Source organism: Cucumis sativus, chromosome 6, assembly GCF_000004075.3.
Source record: "Cucumis sativus cultivar 9930 chromosome 6, Cucumber_9930_V3, whole genome shotgun sequence".
NCBI classification, from domain to species: domain Eukaryota; kingdom Viridiplantae; phylum Streptophyta; class Magnoliopsida; order Cucurbitales; family Cucurbitaceae; genus Cucumis; species Cucumis sativus.
In genome coordinates, this window is record NC_026660.2 from 26,675,243 (window position 1) to 26,694,918 (window position 19,676).

Below are 19,676 nucleotides of genomic sequence, written 5' to 3' on the forward strand. Positions count from 1 at the left end.
CATAGTTACAAAAAATCGTGGTTAGCAAGGTGATAAACTAGGAGGTTACAATCGCCTAACCCTTCAATAACTTGACAACATTTGAGGCATCAGCCAGAATGTGACAATATCCTTTTCCATATAGATGGAAGCAATGCATAATCAAAAAACCAAACTGTAGTTCCAAAGTCGTTTTCTTTACACTATTACTTCTAGTGAGTTGAATTTTATTCATTCCAATCAAGCGTTGTCTTCAATCATTTGGTTCATATCATAGTTAACTAAACTTACTCAAACATCTTCTATTGGTTCTTCAATGTTCACACAAGTACAATGATTGGTAAATACACTCAAGATCCATGTCCTATGAAAACACAGAATGGCTTCTATCAAAATCTCATCTTCTTCAACTCAAGACTCCGATTCGTACATAGAATGGCTTCCACTAGCCTATCGGTAATGCTATATTTGGGACTATAACCAGATAAAGGTTGAAAGAAGCAAAATTAATATACCTTTAGGCAGCCCGACACGATTTCCACCATAACAACATTTCAATTATTCCTTCCCATCAAATGAAACAAGTCCAAATTGACGAAGGTTTCTTGATGGTTATTATCATCAATTAAATCAGAACTTACTGCTGCTTGCTTCTGAAAAATACGATGCTTCTACCTTACTACACCAGTAACATTGCATATAGGTTAATGAAGGAACATAAAAATGAAGCAAAAAGTGGACAAATTCAATATTTATTAGTATGGGAAATGTATTTTACAAAGGACTTCTAAGTTATTCTGCAATGTAACTAGTTGTACAAAGCCATCAGTCACCTACCTCATACCACCCACCATTAATTGTATGCGCATTTGATTTCATCTTTATATTGATGTGTACCTCCCTTCTCTGCATTCATGTACAAAGAGTAACTGTATAACTTATCGCTTGTAAAAGACTAATTCACGGCTACAGTTAGATTTGATAGCATCCTCCAACTTCTCAACACAATCGAAATCAACCTTGAATGTCACCATAGTAATACCATCTTTACCACTGTCATAATCCTGCTTAATGTCCTCAACTTGAAAAGATTGCAACTGCAAACAGCAACAGAGATTTCAGATTTACAATACTCCATTTTTAAATTGCGTCTGAAAGAATGCATGCAGTGCATAAGAAGACTGTAAAACCATGTATTGCTGGAGCCGAACGATCACCACTCTAAAAGTAAAAGCAATATTGACAATGTCACGAAAACTTAGATTAAGGAAAAGAAAAGGCAGAAACAATGGAGCCCGAGGTACAAACCCATGAACTCTCAATTGCATTAGCAAATTTACCTGGTGGTACAAGACCCCTAAAAGATCAAATGGTACCTCCACACCCATTGGAACCTAAAAGAAATGGAACCCAATTTATCAAAAACAACATTTCATATTTAAATCAATTGAAAACGGTTTAATAGTTAATTTGCTTCAATGAACTTCTGAGTAATACTAGCAGCAAAGATTGAAAACAAATATTAAGGTAAAGAAGAAATACCTTAGATTTCACAACACATGTTTGGGCACTCTTCAGGCATTCGGAAGCTACTCCTCCATAAGCCCTGACTAGTCCCCCAGTGCCAAGTTTGATACCTCCGAAGTACCTAAATTTTGGTAGAGGGAAAAAATATCAGATGACGTTGGGTATAACAGGCAAGCATATGTATTCATATCAACCAGAAACATTAACAAGACGACTCCAAGTCACCAAATTGCTAGTATTTTTCCCAAGGAAAATTCATACAGCCTGAAAAATATATTTCAACCAAGTACGTATCATTTGCAAAAAGAATACCTGATCACAACCACCATGACTCTGTCAATACCTGAAGAAACAATAGCAGAATGAATTGGTTTTCCAGCTGTACCAGATGGCTCGCCATCATCATTAGACCTATATTGATCTCCAACCTGAAATGAGGCATAAGAAGTAAATGTATTATGCCCCTCCCAAAATCTCTTCATGGGAATACTCTTAACCAAAAACTGGAACAATGCATTTTGATTCTTGAAGTAATAATAAGACCATCAAATTAAGGGTGTGTTTAGAATACATTTTCAAGTGTTTAATTTAAAAAGTAAGTTATTTTAGAAAAAATTGGAGTGTTTGACATACACTCAAAATAGTTTTTGGAGTATAGTTTTAAAAAATTTCATCAAAAAAAGTTTAAATAAAAATGAATTTCTTGAAAAACATTTTTTCTTGAATCAATCCAAACGGGTCTAACTTTCTATGTCAAATTTAGGGAAAAAAAGGGTATGACTTAGAAAGAAGTTATTCACATTCGCAGCAGCAATATGTCAAATTTAATGAGATAGTATAAAAATGTAAAATAGAAACTAACTCCAGCATCTTCCTCATCATTATATTATTTTATCATACCATTTAGCATAAATTCTGTTACATTACACTTTCAACAAATCACGTGATGAACATATTAGGACACCACTGTAAAGGATGGCGAACTACCCCATAATATATATTCTCCAAGAACTTAAACAACTAATAAATACAGCTAACGACGTCCAACCAAGAGACAAAAAGTAAGCACCTGATACGCCCAGCAATTGTGAGTAGCTCGCGGATCCCGCACCTGAGTTTCAGGGAAACAATGCCTGTCAAATTAGTGGACTCTACACCAACGTGTCAATCTTATCCTAAAAGATTTAAGGACGCATTTTGAGGTAAAGTTCCAAAATCTTCACTATATTTTAATTAAAAAGAGCGATGCCAATGTCATAGTACAATTTGCAATTACGAATTTCACAAGAACATAGATAGCTTAACCAAATGAATCAAAATCATCTACAGCTTAACCAATTGAATCAGAACCATCTACGATTCAACAAACAAACAGAAAAGCAGAGAGGCTAAAAAGGAATAGAAAACGAAAACTCCTCCATGAGAATCAGAAATGAATAAATATTAAGATTTGGAAAGATAAAGCACCTGAGAGAGAAACGAGAAGGCAGATTGCTCGCTGGAGACAGGGCCAGCGATAGCGATGAACTTGCTCTTCTTGATTTCTTTTTCGAATCTTACAATCTCTTTAATGGTGGTGTATGCGCCAGCATTTGGGGTACTGCTACTGGCTGTTGCGACCATATCTTTCTTATCTCGATGAACGGCGCCCAGTGAGGAAGATAATCGAGTATTGAGTTTAAGTTTGTTGAAGTGACGAAAGCTTGGCGCTGCTGCATTTGCAATTGCCACAGGCATTTGATGAAACCCCCGATTCTCCCTTGGACAAGACGAGGGCGAATCAATCTCCTTTCCTTTTCCTTACTACCATCTCCGACGTCGTTTCGTTACGAAAAGAAACCTTACTTTTTCCTTCTAAATTACATTCTTATAATACTGCTCTTTATTTTATTGTAGCAAATTCGAAAATAATAATTTAATCTAATCTTTAATATTAACTACCATATAAAGTATTTAGGATTATTCTATCAAATTTGAACAACTCTATATAATGTGTAATTTAAATTCTATTTAGTCACGCTAAATGTGTAATTTAAATTCTCTCCCTTCTCGTTGTTATATGATATTCTACCTATATTAATATGTTGTTGTTGGCTTTATTTTAAAATTTCTCTAGACAACTCAACTATTTTTTTAAGAATTTGATGCGATTATTCATTTTGGTTTCATTTTATATCATTTGTACCAAATTTATATAATTTTCAAAATATAATCATGTTTTTAATTTGCATTCTAAGATCTTATACTGATCTTGCAGTGGTGTATTTCATGTTTTTTTTAATGTTGCAGAAGCTATTATAGTACACTATGACCTCTCCCTTCCTAAATTATTTCATGTTTTTCTTTTCATTTGCCTTCAAAAACATGGTAAAGAGAAAAGCAAAGTATTTAAGAACGTAGATTTTCTTATCTTAGTTAGAATTACGAACTTGCAACTCCTTTAGAAAAGTCACTTAATCACTTATAATTTTTTTTCAACTTCTTAGTAAACGAGAAAACATATATTAGATGCATATCTTATAGTATTACCTAACTAAATTATTTAATTTTTCTATCTTAAAAATAGAATCAAGTTATCTCTATCTAATTTTAAAGTGAAGCCCTTTTATATATGTTCTTGTTGACTTTGGCTATTGATATGTATATGGCATTACCATACATGTTGATTCTTATGGAATTTAGAATAATTCAAAGGGTGGAAAAACATTTTTTTTTATATCTTCATTCTCTCTACATAAATAATAAAAAAATAAAATCTAAATTATTTCAGCTTACTAAAATAAAAATAAATAAATAATGATAATGACAATAATTTAAGCCACGTTTCAATTTGAAAATACAACTTTTAGATGTAATAAATAAATAATAGAATAAAATGTATTTTCGATTGAAACTAGTGTTTATTTGATTTATAAAATTTCAAAAGGAACACCTTAGTCTTCCAAATTTAAAAAATAGTTCTCAAAAGTTTTTAAAGCTAGGTAAATTAGTTGACCAACATAAATGTTAAATAATGATTCAGCAATTTTTATTAATTTAATATTATAAAATTTTAAATAATGTGGAATTCCACTTGGGTACTATAGTAAATCTTCCTCTCAATAAAAGTGACAGATGACATATTAATTTGAAATGAGGTAAATTTTTTTATAAATTGTAGATTATTTTGATTTTCTTATATGTTATTGTTTTTTCTCTTTCTTCTTTCCCCTCCCTCTTCTTTCTCTCTCCCATATGTCTAAAAAAATGAGCTATTCACAACCCAGGACTTCCAATTTTTAAAACCGAAAGAAGCAAAACTCATAATTTTTATCGGTAAAAAATGTTAAACATTTGAAGGAAAATTCTACGTGGAACCAACGTTTGAAGGATAAGTTTGCCACAAAACAAATTAAAACAAACCTTAGTTTTCTGCAGTCATGAATAGTCTTTGAATTTCTTAATTTTCCTTTGAGTATGAAAACTCCAATGAATGACCCTTGTTTCTCTCAAACTCCCAAACTTCACAACCTAAAAATGAAGATCACAGCCGAAAGTGATGGATTTAGGATTTGTCTTCACATAAGAGGAGAAAAGTTTTGATGTTGGAATTAAGAGTTGCACGATTAAACAGGTTGGAAAAAACGAATGAGGAAGGAAGGTGTGTCGTAAAAATTCAAAGGTCCTACCTTTGAAAGCCCAGGTGGCCATGGAGGAACAACTTTACTTCAAAGGAATGAAGGGAAGATGGAGAGAAAGAGGAAAGGGTGAGAAAGTAAAATTAAAGTAAATGTAAATAGTAAAATTGACCAAAGCTAAATAAATAAAGAGAGAAAATGGAAGTCAGATCAAGAAGGGTGGGCTTGGCCAAGCGGTTAATGCATGTGCCTCCTAAGTACATATGGAGTTTCCCTTTTTACTTGTTTTGTTGTTGTGTATTTTGATCAGACCCACCCAGGGAGGCGGCTGGCGGTACCTTCCTCGGAATTAAAGTGTGATAGTGTAGTGTAGGTGTATGTGGGGCAGGGAGGGACTAAGTCAGCTTCGCGGAAAATCGTCTATGTCGCACCGCACCGCACCTCACTTCACGACACCTGGACTTGAGAATTTGACTTGTAAAAAAGAGCCAATTTTTTGACCACGCTATTCCCTTCCGAGCCCAAAAGTCCGGGTCAATTATGGCATTTCGCAGCATCCAACGGTCAGACCAAGCACCCAAACTACCTCTTTCCCTTCCATATTTAATTAGCCACCCCCCGCGCATTTAACGTCTTCATTATTTATTTAGCCCCATACTTTATTAATCTTTCTTAATCATAATGATTCCCGTTGATTTTTATTCCCATGGCTCTAACACTTTTTTAATATTTCGTATAATTAAAACTTAACAAACCCAATTAATACCCAATGGAAAATAAAAACAAGATGAGAAAAGTCTAGGTTGGTTTAATTTTTATTTATTGTTTTCAAATTTTCAAACCAAACCCACTCAATTTTCTTCTTAATTTTTAAATTCCAGAATCCTATTTTTAACCTCACCAATTTTACCTCTTTTTTTTTTATATATATAATTTCTTTTAATATTTGACTTAAAGTTATTTTGAACAATTTTTATCCAACACTTAATTTAAATAAAAACACTTTTTTACTAACTCAATCCCTAAATTTAGCTTCTTTTTTTTTAGTTGACATTAGATAGTAATTTTAGAAACAATAATATTTGTTGTATTGATTTTATTTTATCACTTGTTAATATACTATTATTTTAGAAAAGTATCGGTGTTTTAATTAATTGGCATAATAACTATGTTGCTTTATTCAAAATTTTATTTCTCCAATTATGTTGGACACTCGACTTCCTTCTTCGGGTTTTTTTATTCTCTGCCCACTTGACACCTCTCTATTTATTTAGGTTTTTTAATGGGTCAAATTCCAATATATTCAAAAGTCTATTCCTTACATTTTTGGCAACTCCATATTAAATTATAATAAATATTTTTTCAATTAAATGATAGTATTTGAAGTATCTCACTCCATAAATTAATTGTCTTGGTTACGTTTGACAATTACTTTTTCATTAAAAAAATATTGGTTTATTATAAATTTTTCTGTTTTCCTGTATTCTAATAAACGTAATTTTGAAAATTTACAAAAGCTAGTTTTATAGACAGGAAATATTTTGTGTCTTTAAAATGACAAATCATAGATATTTGATAGTGGAGATAGTGGTTTTTGAATAAAGTGATTTCAAGTTTCATCATGGAAGTTATTCCATATAACTGGTCATCAAAATTAACTCTTATATCCAATTAAATAACTTTCAGCATATTTCACTTTATTTTCCCTTCATTTTTTTAAAAATAAAGATTTTTTTTTAGCTTAAAAAATTTTGACAAAATATTTACATTACACGAAAAAATTAGTGAGCTTTTGGGTAAATATTTTGGGTTTTTCTTTTCTTTTTTTGAAAACGTGTCTTTTTCTTTTTCTACCAAATTTTAAAATAAGTGATTTTTTATAGTAAGTTTATGATTCTAAAATCTTTTTCGGAAAAATAGCCCAATTAAACAAACTACGTAAATTGAATAATGTTTTTTAGCTTGCTTGTTGTGCAGCACCACACCCCCATTTAAGAATCTTTTATTTTTTAAATTATTTTTATCTTTCTTTGCTTTGTTTAAGAAAATAATTCTTATATATCTTTTTAAAAAACATCACACAAATATGTCAATTATTAGCTTTAGCAATATCTAAAGTAATATATATGCTCTTAACGTATAATTGTATACTATGTAAAATATAATATGCACTTCAACTTTGTAAGATCCGTTTGATATGTGCAAAGAGAATATTATATTAAACTAATACTAATTATATATTTTAAAAATACATAATTGAAATTCAGTAAGTTAAGTTTTATTTTCTGTTTGGTAAATGCCAATTGTGCGTCCTAGGTGTAAACAAGACAAGTTAATTTCCAAATTAGTTCCTTAAGTCTAATTAACATGTAATTAAAGTCAGGTGTTCACATATAGTTTGGTATGAATAATATACGACACATTATTATTTTTGGAAGTAAAGGTCAAAGAGCGAAGTTGGACCAAAACCCTCTCAAATTGGAAAGTGGAATGCCCTCAAAAGTAAACACAATATATATTATACGTTGAAATTATCATACCCTCCACTACTTGGGGCTCAATTTTGTTTTAATTAAATGTTTCTGAATTTTCAATATGTATATATAATTTAATTTGAATAAATAAGTAATTGACATAAAAATAATAGCCCATACAATATATAAAATGGCACTTAAGCTATCTTTTTTGGAAATAAAAAATGACAGTTGGATATAGTAATGAACTATAGATGCATTTGTGTGTAGGAGAACACTAAGATATTTTGTATTTGGTGAATAGGAAAAAGGACAAAAATCGAAAGGCAACGAAGAAGGGAAGATTCAATTGTATGCTTTTAAGAATATGGTGTGAGGTTGGTTATTAGATATACATCAAACTACTTCAAAATAAATGCTATGACATAAATTATTGATAGATATGTAGTCTTTTTTATGGAGATAATTGTTTAGAGTTTAACTGATTAATAGGTTGGATATTGATTTGAATCAACTTGTTGGTAGATGAGTTTGAAATGCATTTAACATGAGAGTTCTCCTAATACACAAGTAAGGATTTAAAACATATATATAGTAAAGGTAATAAGAAGAATAAAAAATTTATAATATAGGAAAAAATAGTAATCCAGCGGAGATGCCAGTTGTGCAATAAAATAATTAAAAAGATGTTTATTTATTAAGAAAAGGAAAGTAAAATAAGTGATTAAATAGGGATGAGAGTGAATAATTAAGGTGAGAAAAAGGAAAAAGTAACAAAAGAAAACTTAGTTAATTTAATTGAAAGGTAAATAGGTGTCACATAGAGTAGAGAAAGGAAATGGTAAGTGGGACCGGGGGGAGGGGGGAAGACGGAGAACCGCGTAAAATGGAGGAGAGAATTGTAAATAAAGAAAAGAATAGGGTTGGAAAAGTATATAAAATGAGCCATAAAAAACGTTGGGTGTTTGTTATGCTATAAATTGCTTCTCCCCTTCTGTATTTTCCAATTAAACCATTGTTTGCTTGCGTAATACAAGAGTCCTGTGTTAGCATATGTCTCACAGACCCATCGTTCCTCATTATTCCTCCATTGCCTTCGGTCTTCATTCCCATCTTTTGGTTTCCAGTGAGATGAACTCTAATTCCAACTGGTCTTTTTAATCCCTATTTTCGCCGGCTTTTCCGCTTCCCATATCATATCTCTCCATATATTCCTCTCTTTCCAATTCTCTTTCCTCTCTTCTTTCTTTCCCGAGAAAATTCCCATGGGTGTCAAGGGATTTGTCGAAGGTGGAATTGCTTCCATTGTTGCCGGTTGTTCCACCCACCCGCTTGATCTGATCAAGGTCCGAATGCAACTTCAGGGTGAGACCCCTGCTCCCACCGCTGCGGTTCATAACCTCCGCCCTGCTCTCGCTTTTCAAACCACCTCTGTAACTGCTCCGAAGTCTATAAATATTCCTCCCCCGCCGCCTCCGCCGGCGCGTGTTGGACCAATCGCTGTTGGGGTTCGTATCGTGCAGCAGGAAGGAGTCGCCGCTCTTTTCTCTGGCGTTTCCGCCACCGTTCTACGACAGACTCTGTACTCGACTACTCGTATGGGGCTTTACGATATTCTAAAACAGAAATGGACCGATCAGGATACCGGGAAAATGCCCCTCATTCGGAAGATATCGGCCGGTTTGATCGCCGGTGCGGTAGGTGCTGCAGTTGGCAACCCGGCTGATGTAGCGATGGTCCGAATGCAAGCCGACGGGCGGCTACCATTGGCGCAGCGTCGGAATTACAAAAGCGTGGTCGACGCCATAACCCAGATGGCACGTGGGGAAGGCGTGACGAGTCTGTGGCGTGGTTCGTCGTTGACGGTGAACCGTGCGATGCTCGTAACGGCTTCGCAGCTCGCATCGTACGATCAGATCAAGGAGACGATTTTGCAGAAGGGATTGATGAAGGACGGACTGGGGACACACGTGACGGCGAGTTTCGCCGCTGGATTCGTGGCCTCAGTTGCGTCAAATCCAGTGGATGTGATCAAAACCAGGGTGATGAACATGAAAGTGGAGGCAGGGGCTGCGCCACCGTACTCCGGCGCGTTGGATTGCGCGTTGAAGACGGTACGGGCGGAGGGGCCAATGGCACTTTACAAAGGATTCATTCCGACGATTTCACGGCAGGGACCATTCACGGTGGTGCTGTTTGTGACGCTGGAACAAGTTCGGAAGGTGTTGAAAGATTTCTAATTAAACAACGATGATGACGAAAATTGTAACATTTTTTAAGAATATATTACACCATAAATCGATGTGTTTAAGTTCGAGGTTATATTGATTTATGGGACGTCTCTTATAATTCCTTTTTTTTTAACCTCCTTCTTTCTTCGTTTCTTCACGTACTGTGTCTGCTCTCCCATCCATACTTCTTATAACCTAAAATAATTAACAACCTTCGAATCCAATTCCATTACTTCTTAATAACACTGTATTCAAAAAATTTAAACTTACACAAACTGAATTTAGCTTAAATTAATGTAAATAAAACTGATTTGTAAAGCTGCAAAATGGAAAAAGGAAAAGAAAAGTCAAATTTTGTAAACTTGTAGTTTTTTCTTTTCAAATGCAAGAGAATTGGAATTCTTAGTTTAGTAGTCTTCAGGGTACCATAAAGTTTCATAATTGATCAATTCTACAATCAAAGAATCTATTCTTCTACCCAATTCAAATACAAAACTCCATTAACTTCGCCTTTGGGGCTTCCCAATATCACAAACGAAGCATCTCCCCCAATTGGTTTGCATCTTTACAGGTCAAATTGAATGTATTATTTTTAAAATTTCCCATTTTAACTTATATATCTTTATACGTGAAATTTATTATTTATGATTAAATTTAAAATGTATAGATATTGTGTTTTGATTAAAAGAAGGTAAGTGGTGTAGAAATGAAAAGGGATGTGAACCAATGAGTTTGAGAATTGGGATATGATCAATGAATAATAGGCGACGATATTATATTATTCGGATTCCATTATTCTGAATGAAAAATAAACTATCTTCTCCAAATATGATCACAATTGTTGTATTATTGCGTTTTGTTTTGATTTGAAATTATTTAGGTGCATCATTTTAATTTCAATATATAAAAATATCTTCCAATTATTGAAATATTGGTGAGTCACCTTCCTTGACATCTTTCCCACGTGTCTAATGTGTCCCATTGGAAGTAACGTAGTATAATGAAGTGACATACATGCATCTCTGTGATATATCTACTCGTTTTATTTTATTTTCATATTTTTATAATCCTACATCTCTATTCTCTCCGTATGCTTTAATTCTAATTTTGTCTTTTATGTTTCTAAATATTACTTTCTTATCACCCTTTCCTTTCTTTAATTAAACTTTATTTATAATCTAATTAACACAATCTCCTTTGCGCTTCAAATCAAAAATTGATCAATCACCAATTCCTATTCCTATTTGATTAATATTTATTTTAAAAAAATATCATCATCCGCATACCATAGATTACGATATACAAAAGTCTAACTTTATTAAACTTAAGTTTACATTTCATCAATTGATTTATTACAACTATGTGAACTTTGATTACATGGATTTAAAAAGCTACTGATAACATAATTTAAGAAATAAATTTAAAATTATAGCACATACATAAAATATTTATAAAAATAGCAAATGCAATTAGTAAAATTTTCTAAAATGTCAAATATGTCATTCAATCACTTTTATGGATAGAAACTATCATGGATTAGCTACTATCATTTATAATGAAATGATGATAACTATAAGTGATGACTGCAGTCTAAATAACTTTAAATCTTTTTTATAAAAAAACTAGTAGTTGGATATGAGCTTTTACTAATTTTGTGCTATATGTGCAATTATTTTATCGGAAAGTTATATATACTATTATTTTTTATTTATGCAACTTGTTAGAACATTTATTTTAGGAAACTAATTATAATTTACAAAGTATAATTTATTTTTATTCAAAATTGTTAAGATATAGTTTTGCTCTAGATTCGATCATAATGTTACTTTAGGTATTAAAATATGTTGGGAATGGGAATGATATTAATAATTATAAAATAGGCATAGTATTTGAAAAATAAATTTAATTGGGGAAAATTACGTTTTTATTCTCCAAAATTTGAGAAATAAGCACCTTTCGGTTTAATTGTTTTCAAAACCACTTCTTTTCGTCACTGAATATATTAAAATATGGTCATTTTAATGACAACATTTATAATTTAATTTAGATCTCTAAATATTAAAATTACATACATTCCAAACCGAAGTTTTTTGAAATAGGTTTCAATGGTTGGTCAATGAAGCAATTCTTTTTATTAATTAAATAATTAAATGAGATAATGAATAAAAATAAGCTTAAAAATAATTTTAAAGAGAAAAAAGGTATACATTTTCAAAATTTAGATACAAAATATACATATCCTAAAAAACTCCATGGCTAAAAGGTTACACGTTTTGAAAACAATAAATCAAACAAACGTATTCTCTAAAATTTGGGTACTAAAAGTTGCAAGTTTCCCTTTTAAAGTCATCTTTTAGCTCTTAATTAATAAAGAATTATTTATGTGAAAAAAAATAGAGAAGCTCGAAATTAGAAGCTTGTGTATATATTAACGTGATTGCGTGCGTTTGTTCAAAAATTGGTGGCATCCTTACAGAGAATTGATCGCACTTCCATGATCGAAGATGGTGGCTCCAAGTCTCTTCTTTGCAGCGCATTTCCGAGCAACCGCTGCATTTCCGACGCAAACACGTCATCTAAAGCCTACAGATTCAACAAAACAATATGGTAATCCCTGGTCTTCCTCTTTATTTCATTGCATTCAACAACAACAAAAGGATTTTCGGAATACAGAGCTAAATAATGAGTTTTGGACTTACAGAAACCGCAATGCGTAAGCCTTTATATGAGGACGTGCTCTCCTTTCTGTTTTCTAGGAGATGCAGAAGATCTTGTCCCATTCGATCCCACAAACGTCGACAGATTGCTATGAAGACTCCGTTGTTAAGGACGGGGTGGAGATGATGGATAGTGTTCATCAGTAAATCCTTCAGTGGCTGCATTCTGCTTCGTATTTCTGAATCTATCATCGCTTCCTTTGTGTCCTGTATTATCTTCCGCAGTTTTGTTGCACTTTGGACCCTTGTCTGCATATGAAAGACGAGATAACGATGCTGCTCGATCAAGAGCTGTTTGTTTTAATTTTAATGTGCAGGAGGAATATATTTTGGATTTGAAGGATGCTTACATTTTCTGCGAGTTTCTCTACAACTGCGTGCAGGTAACTCCTGAATTTGGCTCTGAGTACCAGAGTTACTTCGCTGAGATATTCACCATTAGCATGACCTTCATCAGTCATGTAAGAAGATGCCAGTGAATTCAGCTTGCGTTCTATCTGAGGCATAAACTCATCCAGCATCCTCTTCATCGTATTCAAAAGAATTCCCAACTGAAAAAGATGGTCTCTCAGTTAAAAAAGATCGTATTTTTAAGTTTGACACTTCTTTCAAACCACACGGAAAGAATAAGCATAAGCAATACCTCATCTGGTATAAAAAATGTATCCACTGATTGTCTTGAGAACTTCTGGAAATATTTGGAAACCATTATGGGCACTGAATTATCCTTTAGTGGGGATAGAACTTCAGAGTATTGTCTTTCCAAGGATTCAAAAATTGTCTTCTCAATATCTGCAGTTGCCTATAAAAGAAAAGAGATACCTCTTCAAATCCTAGACTAGTACTTGGTGAGGCAGGGAAATAAAGTACCATTTTCCACACCTACCTGTTCTAGACTGTTTGCATATTCCGGCCAGCGACAAACAATGACTTCATATTCATTTAGTGTCTCCTTTAGCCTATCATATATATAATTGACAAACGGCAATGTTGAGCTTTCAGGTCTGGCTCCACATGGTTGTACCTGAAGGTGAACATTAGCAGAATGTTCATCAATTTCATAACAACAAAAATCTCATGCTAATACATTCATACCTTGTCCTGTTTGCACAAGTCGAGCAAAGCTAGACGTTTACTTTGAATCCAAAGTGTAATATATGAGTGGAACAGCTCTTTGGCATCAACTCCGCCTTTGACAGGACTGAAATAATCCCAAGACATAATTAAAAAGGTGCAATTGGGAATGTAATTCTTATCATTGAAGATTCAACAGAGATATTAGTACCTGATGTTCCACTGAGCAAGATCCCGCTGGAAATCAGCTGTAGCAATGACAAGGTCCGTCACAGGAGGGGATGGACCTGGAGGTGAACAGGCCATGAGAAAATCTCGCAATCTATTGCACAGCTCCACACTGTATATGGATGAGGAAAGGTTTGGCAAGTCTATGAAACTGCAGGATGACAAATCAGTCAGCAAAGATGTCTTTCAGAGGAACCACAGAAAAAGAGAAAATTCAGAATAAAACATAAGGTGATTTAATCCGTTACCTGGGGAGCACATTTTGTTGGTGGATTTCGATATCAGTCATCACTTCGTTTCTAATATTCCATACCACAGTTTTCATCTTCTGGTAAGCAGTTGATAGAATAACAGAATCAATCAATGTGCCCTCTTTACTGCTTGATATAATTTCATCTACTTCTGCTAACATAAATTTTGATCTTTTCTTTGTAGCAGCCTGTACCAGTCAACTTGAAATTTACAATTCACTAAAAAAATGAAAAAATGACAGACTGCAAAAACTTTGGCTTCAGTTACTTGTAGATATCTGCATAATTTCAGTTGCGCCTCAGAACTCAAAACATCATGCAGGAGAGCATATAGCTTGACAGAGCGGGTTAAAGCAGAAGCCACAAAACCACTTGCACTACCAAAGACAGCCATCATCCCTGAAGGTGAAGATTCGTCGAGTGACTTATAATTCTCAAAAACGAGAGCAAGAATCTTCTCGATTTGTTCTTTTATCTCCAATAGCATGCGATTCTGGTGGATAATATGGTCAATAAGCCATCTGGTGTCATTCTATTACGGCTGTAAAAACTTATAACTTCCAAATGATAACCTTTTACCTCTTGACGACTCAAGGAACCCCTCCTTGTTTGCTTCATTATAACTGGTTGCAACAATTCCTCCACTAAAGACAGGCAATCTTCAGTGGGTGTGGCAACATCCATAACATACGAAAGGTACCTGCAAAGATTCAAAAAATTGGTGTAAGTTCAAATCATCTTTGTAAATGACAAAGATATCAGTTTGATGAAATGATTATTATTAATCTTAACATGTCACATTACCGTAGCTTACTATACGAATCAGATATTCCATAGTAAGTAGCAAATTTGTGCAGTAACCACCTCCATGGTCCTTCTAACAACAAATGTCTTTGCTGAAAATGGCTGACTTTCATTGCAACTTCTAACAAGATATCGTATGCCACAGTCTCAGCAACAAAGCCACACTGCATCAAATCACCAAGTTGACTTGCTAATCTCATCTAATCATAATATTAAGGATATATATATCTTGAGTTTCATTCACTTCTTTTTACAAACCTTAAGACTATTGTTGTCATCTGGGCTTGTGGAATAGCTTGTATGGAGTTGTATTCTTCCAACAAGTTCGTGCTCTGGCTCTCGATACATTGGCCACCATTGTGTCTTTTCATCCTGCAGCAGTATATCCCATTTTACTTAAAACATCAAGTGAAGGCATAAAATTAAATTTTAGCCGAGTATGGACAAAGCAATACTGAATCATCTGCAATGGCAGCAACTTGAACTATGGCATGACCATAATGCTGTCCTTTGGAATTCTTAACTTCGATTATTAAATCATCTCCGGGACTATCAGGAAAGCTGTTTGTTCCATTTAGCACACAAATTAACTATATTAGTCGCAAATTATAATAAAAGTAAGAAACATTAAACAAGAAGAAAAGGAAGAAGAAAGGAAAAGAAAAGCTTACAATAAATAAGTTTCACCAGATGCTGGTTGCATTTTAACAACCTCATCATCAGATGAGCTTTTTAGTCTCAGCAAGCAAGAATAGGTTTCTGGTGACAGGAAAAGATTGTCAGCTGAAGTTTGACATTCATACACGCAAGGGAGGGTAGAACTCAATTATAAATCATTTCAAGTTCATTTGTACGAACTTGGTATGTTTTGAAGTTCCAAACAACTGATAAATTTTATTTTTCCAGCAATAAGATAATGTCTGATTTAGTCACCTTGCACTACTTCATAAGTTGGTGAGATGTGACATAAAGAAACTGCGCCAGTTTTAATGATTGCCAACATCTGTTTGGCATACTGAGAGCCAGCTTTCATATAAGCCAAGCTCTGATGAGAGAACGAACCAGTTGAGTCTGCAGGAAGATGATGAGCTACTCGAACCTTTTGTTTGGCTTTCCATTCGGAGTGAAGGGTTCGCTTTACAGTTGATAAATGTGCATTAAGACTTTCCATTTTGATGGTGGATGGCATTATACATGAAAGACCACAGCTGGTTGGTGGCTCCAGTCCCATTTTCACTCTACGGACTGGCAAATAAAAGAAAACTAAAGTTTGAAACATATAAAACATTTGTTCAAATCTTGTTTACAAATTTAAAGTAAGATACCCTGCACTTTAATTTTCCCAAGATTTCTTATGGATTTTGGAGCAGTTTCTTCACTGGCCAACCCTGAGGGAGGTTTTGCCAAGAGATCCTCTTCTGGCTGCAGTAGTGTTTTCCGTAAACTGTTGCAGTTGACAACGTAAGAACAAAGAACCCAAACAAATAGAATATATTAAAAGAATCATTTGATTTGAAGACATGTTATAATTCGAACTTAGAACTAACTATATCTGCCACTGATCTGACTGTTAATAAAATCAAAATTTTGTGAAGTAACAAAATTTCAAGCCAAACTCCAGCAGAGCGTGTCTGTTACAGTCCCTTACCCAAACCCATCGCGCAAAAGTTTGCACTCATCATTCAAGAAGTAGGGGGCTTCTGTACAATGACCTTGAGCCCATGAGTGAAGGCATAGCCTAACACATGCTTCGTAAGAAATAACAGCACCCCATGAACCTTGCCCTCTGCATAAATGAGTCCACCCATCGTAAGAAAGAATAAGTTATTGCTAAAGGAGGCAATTAGGAAAAAACTGCAGTCCTTTGCTATGACTTTCGACAAATTGATAACAATGCTCAAAGTTGCTTTAGTACATTGCTCTATAATTTGGGAGGCGTGCAGGAACTGAAAAAGAAGGTGATGCAACTTTGAGACCAGCAGCATTCCTGAATCAAGATATAGTTAATTACATAATCTTTCTGAGTAACTTCCAGTGCAAGAGTTGAAAAATTAAAGAGAGTGAAATGAGAAGCATATACACTAACCTAGCCGATGCATTGGAAATTTCAATATTTGTAGCTTGTCCATTTTGGCCTAAACAGCTTTCTGGTGCTATTTGTTCATTTCTTGTGGCAGAAACATAAGCCTTGTATGCATTACAAGTTGAAGCTTGATCCTCAACCCCCCTGATTTCCTGATCGCGAACATTTAATGGAGGAGCAGTCGGAATATCAAAATTCTTATGCATTTTATTCCCTATTCCTCCACCATACTTCATCTGCCACGGCTAACAAAAACTGAGTTTTCACTCATATAAAGACCCATTTGAACTAATTAATCCCTATCCCATAAAGTTATAAAATTGCATCTGGGCAATGTATCCACAGATCAGTCGAAACTTTTAACACTACCAATCTTGACTTGCTAGTTTATAAGAAACTGACTGCGTCAGATTTACTCACGAATCACCCTAAAATCTTATTCAATTAAGAACATAACAGAACATAACAAACCTGATCGAAAGCAGCAGAGTACCCATCGGTATCACCAGAAGAAACGTCGTTCGATTTACCAAACGAAACTTCAGTACTGGAAGTCGTAGCCGAATCCGACGTCTTGACTCCTCCATGACTATATTCTCGTTTTAATCGAACTGCCTCCGGAACTAAACCAATCCCGTAATAACCCATTTCAGAACAACGATTGTTTAATTGATTACCCAATTGAACGCCATTAATAGCAGTCGAATGATAGTGAACTTTGTCATCTTGAGGAGATATGGCGACCGAGTAATGCCGGCTATGATTTTCACTCCCCGAGTCAGACGACAAGTCCATGTCGGATCCCGAATCACAATCCTCGCCATAGTCATTCACTGTTTGAGCTTGAAACCCATTAACCGCAATCGAGGGCAAATTGGCAGCACCAAACGGCAATCCAAAACCCCGATCGCCAGAAACTAAACAAGAAAAATTCCTCATCTCCAACTTAAAATTCTTGACACTGAAACAGCGGCGAATGAATTAAGAATCGGGGTCTAAGGAGTAAAGGAAATTGTAATAATGGGGAAAATTTGTTGCCATAAGGAAAACTAAGATTAGGATGATCTACATTAAACAACATTCCATAAAGAAAGTGGGAATGAACCTCAATTGATACCGCAACACAGCAATAGAAAGAAAATGAGAATCGGAGAAGATAGTGACCCAAAATAGAAACGGAAGAAGAAAAGATTAGGCAGCAGAAAATGGTAAGAAGTGGAGGAAGTGAGAAAGTGAGAGAAAGGGGAATTGAGTGTAGAGTGAAGAATTTTGTAAATACTATATTTTCTTTTCTTTTAGCTTCTTTTCGGAGTGTTTGACAGTTTGGCGCTGATTGTGTAAAATTAGAATAATGAAAAATGGAGATTAAGAAAATGATTAAAAATAATCAAAGAAAAAGGTTTTGAGGTTTAACGATTTTAAGGAAAGAACGGCACCGGAAGCGGGGAAGTTTCCGCGCGTATGACGTGGCAGCGAGGGGGCAAGGGGTACGCGCTCTTTTTATAACGGTCGACATTTTAATATTACTCATAACCTTGAGGCCAATTGTTTTTGGAAGTTAAGACTACATCATATCATACCATGCAATGCTTCACTTAGTCACTCTAATCCCCCTCATTAAATCTCAACTTAAACATTACATTTCCAAATTAAACCAACATCCTTCCTATGCATATGCATCCTATCTCTAACACTCACATTCCATCAACATCAAATGCACCAAGTGTACTTAAGATCTAACTCAAAAAGTCACGCCCACTCGTCGGAGGTTAATATACAAATTTATAAAAATTATAGAGATAAAAATAACATGTAAAAGTTTTTCCTACGTAGCCCTTTTTAATATAGTAGAAATAGAGATAGAAATTATTATCTAGACTATAGAGTATATCATAATTAAAATTGCTATTAAATTAAATAAGAGAATGTCACGAAAAAATCGATCACTAATTATTATTTTAGTTTTATTGAAATTAAAGAAAACACCATAGTTTACAAAGAATCCCCATAGTTTACAAAGAATGGGATGATATTGAAAGTACAAATCCGAATGTTAATTGAGGATTATAATTACTAAATATCAATAGTAAATAACAAACGATCTAAAAATAGAAGTAATTAACAAATAATAATAAATGTGATAAGCTTAAGAAAAAACAAATTGAATGAGATAAGATTTGGATTTGACCACGCTTCTATGGTATATTAAGTACATAGAAAAATGAATTTCAATATTGTTGGTATGTTTTACTTTTACTTTTAGGTTAAAATATTCTTTCAATCAACCTATCTTTTTAGTTCAACCATTTATGGAAATCCAAATCTTCCAAAAATTTACTATATTCAGTAAATAATTTTTTAAAAATATACAATTAAGAGAAAACTAATCATTTCATGAAAAAAGAATAATTTTTCTATAGTTTTTCATAATGAATTAAAACTGTAAATTAATAACAATATCAATTTAAAGTCTAAAATATTTGAAATTGAATTAATAATTATACCAATATTACTAAATCGTGAAGAAAGATAAATGTAAAGAATAAAGTTAGAGATTATAATTGGATTTGTAGATTATAGTAGTTTTATAATAGGAATGGGATTAGAGATTATTAATATTTAGTGGTTTTGTGGCATTCGGGAATCAGAATAGTGTCATACACGATATGCTTCCTGCTTAAGAAATCAACT

The 19,676-nt window shown here is 33.8% G+C and overlaps 3 protein-coding genes across 6 annotated transcripts; 1 reads left to right on the forward strand and 2 right to left on the reverse strand.

Annotated features, from left to right (window-relative positions):
• Nucleotides 1-703: 703 nt before the first annotated feature.
• Nucleotides 704-3,472, reverse strand: LOC101204297 (IMPACT family member in pol 5'region). 2 transcript variants are annotated; one of them, XM_031888235.1, is made up of 7 exons: nt 2,974-3,472; nt 2,576-2,617; nt 1,819-1,934; nt 1,522-1,627; nt 1,320-1,373; nt 1,170-1,200; nt 704-1,076 (listed from the first exon to the last, which is right to left on the reverse strand). In XM_031888235.1, exons 1-7 carry the CDS (start codon nt 3,241-3,243, stop codon nt 1,057-1,059), a joined length of 639 nt encoding a protein of 212 aa, XP_031744095.1. In that variant the 5' UTR covers nt 3,244-3,472; the 3' UTR covers nt 704-1,056. The 2 variants fall into 2 exon arrangements, with proteins under 2 accessions (XP_031744095.1, XP_004143447.1); XM_004143399.3 differs by lacking the exon at nt 1,170-1,200 and having other exon boundaries at nt 2,974-3,368.
• A 5,115-nt stretch (nt 3,473-8,587) lies between these two features.
• Nucleotides 8,588-9,966, forward strand: LOC101204542 (mitochondrial uncoupling protein 5). Its single transcript, XM_004143400.3, has one exon. The coding sequence runs from the start codon at nt 8,863-8,865 to the stop codon at nt 9,835-9,837; it is 975 nt and encodes a 324-aa protein (XP_004143448.1). The 5' UTR covers nt 8,588-8,862; the 3' UTR covers nt 9,838-9,966.
• Nucleotides 9,967-12,012: 2,046 nt separating this feature from the next.
• Nucleotides 12,013-18,258, reverse strand: LOC101209129. 3 transcript variants are annotated; one of them, XM_011659655.2, is made up of 20 exons: nt 17,457-18,258; nt 16,989-17,137; nt 16,818-16,889; nt 16,551-16,688; nt 16,228-16,346; nt 15,836-16,147; nt 15,574-15,661; nt 15,358-15,463; nt 15,161-15,274; nt 14,903-15,066; nt 14,678-14,798; nt 14,367-14,591; nt 14,096-14,286; nt 13,831-13,998; nt 13,641-13,746; nt 13,432-13,569; nt 13,189-13,347; nt 12,896-13,096; nt 12,528-12,794; nt 12,013-12,411 (listed from the first exon to the last, which is right to left on the reverse strand). In XM_011659655.2, the coding sequence occupies exons 1-20, from the start codon at nt 17,922-17,924 to the stop codon at nt 12,280-12,282; spliced, it is 3,438 nt and encodes a 1,145-aa protein (XP_011657957.1). In that variant the 5' UTR covers nt 17,925-18,258; the 3' UTR covers nt 12,013-12,279. The 3 variants fall into 3 exon arrangements, with proteins under 3 accessions (XP_011657957.1, XP_004143551.1, XP_011657956.1); XM_004143503.3 differs by having other exon boundaries at nt 16,989-17,221; XM_011659654.2 differs by having other exon boundaries at nt 16,989-17,230.
• Nucleotides 18,259-19,676: the final 1,418 nt, after the last annotated feature.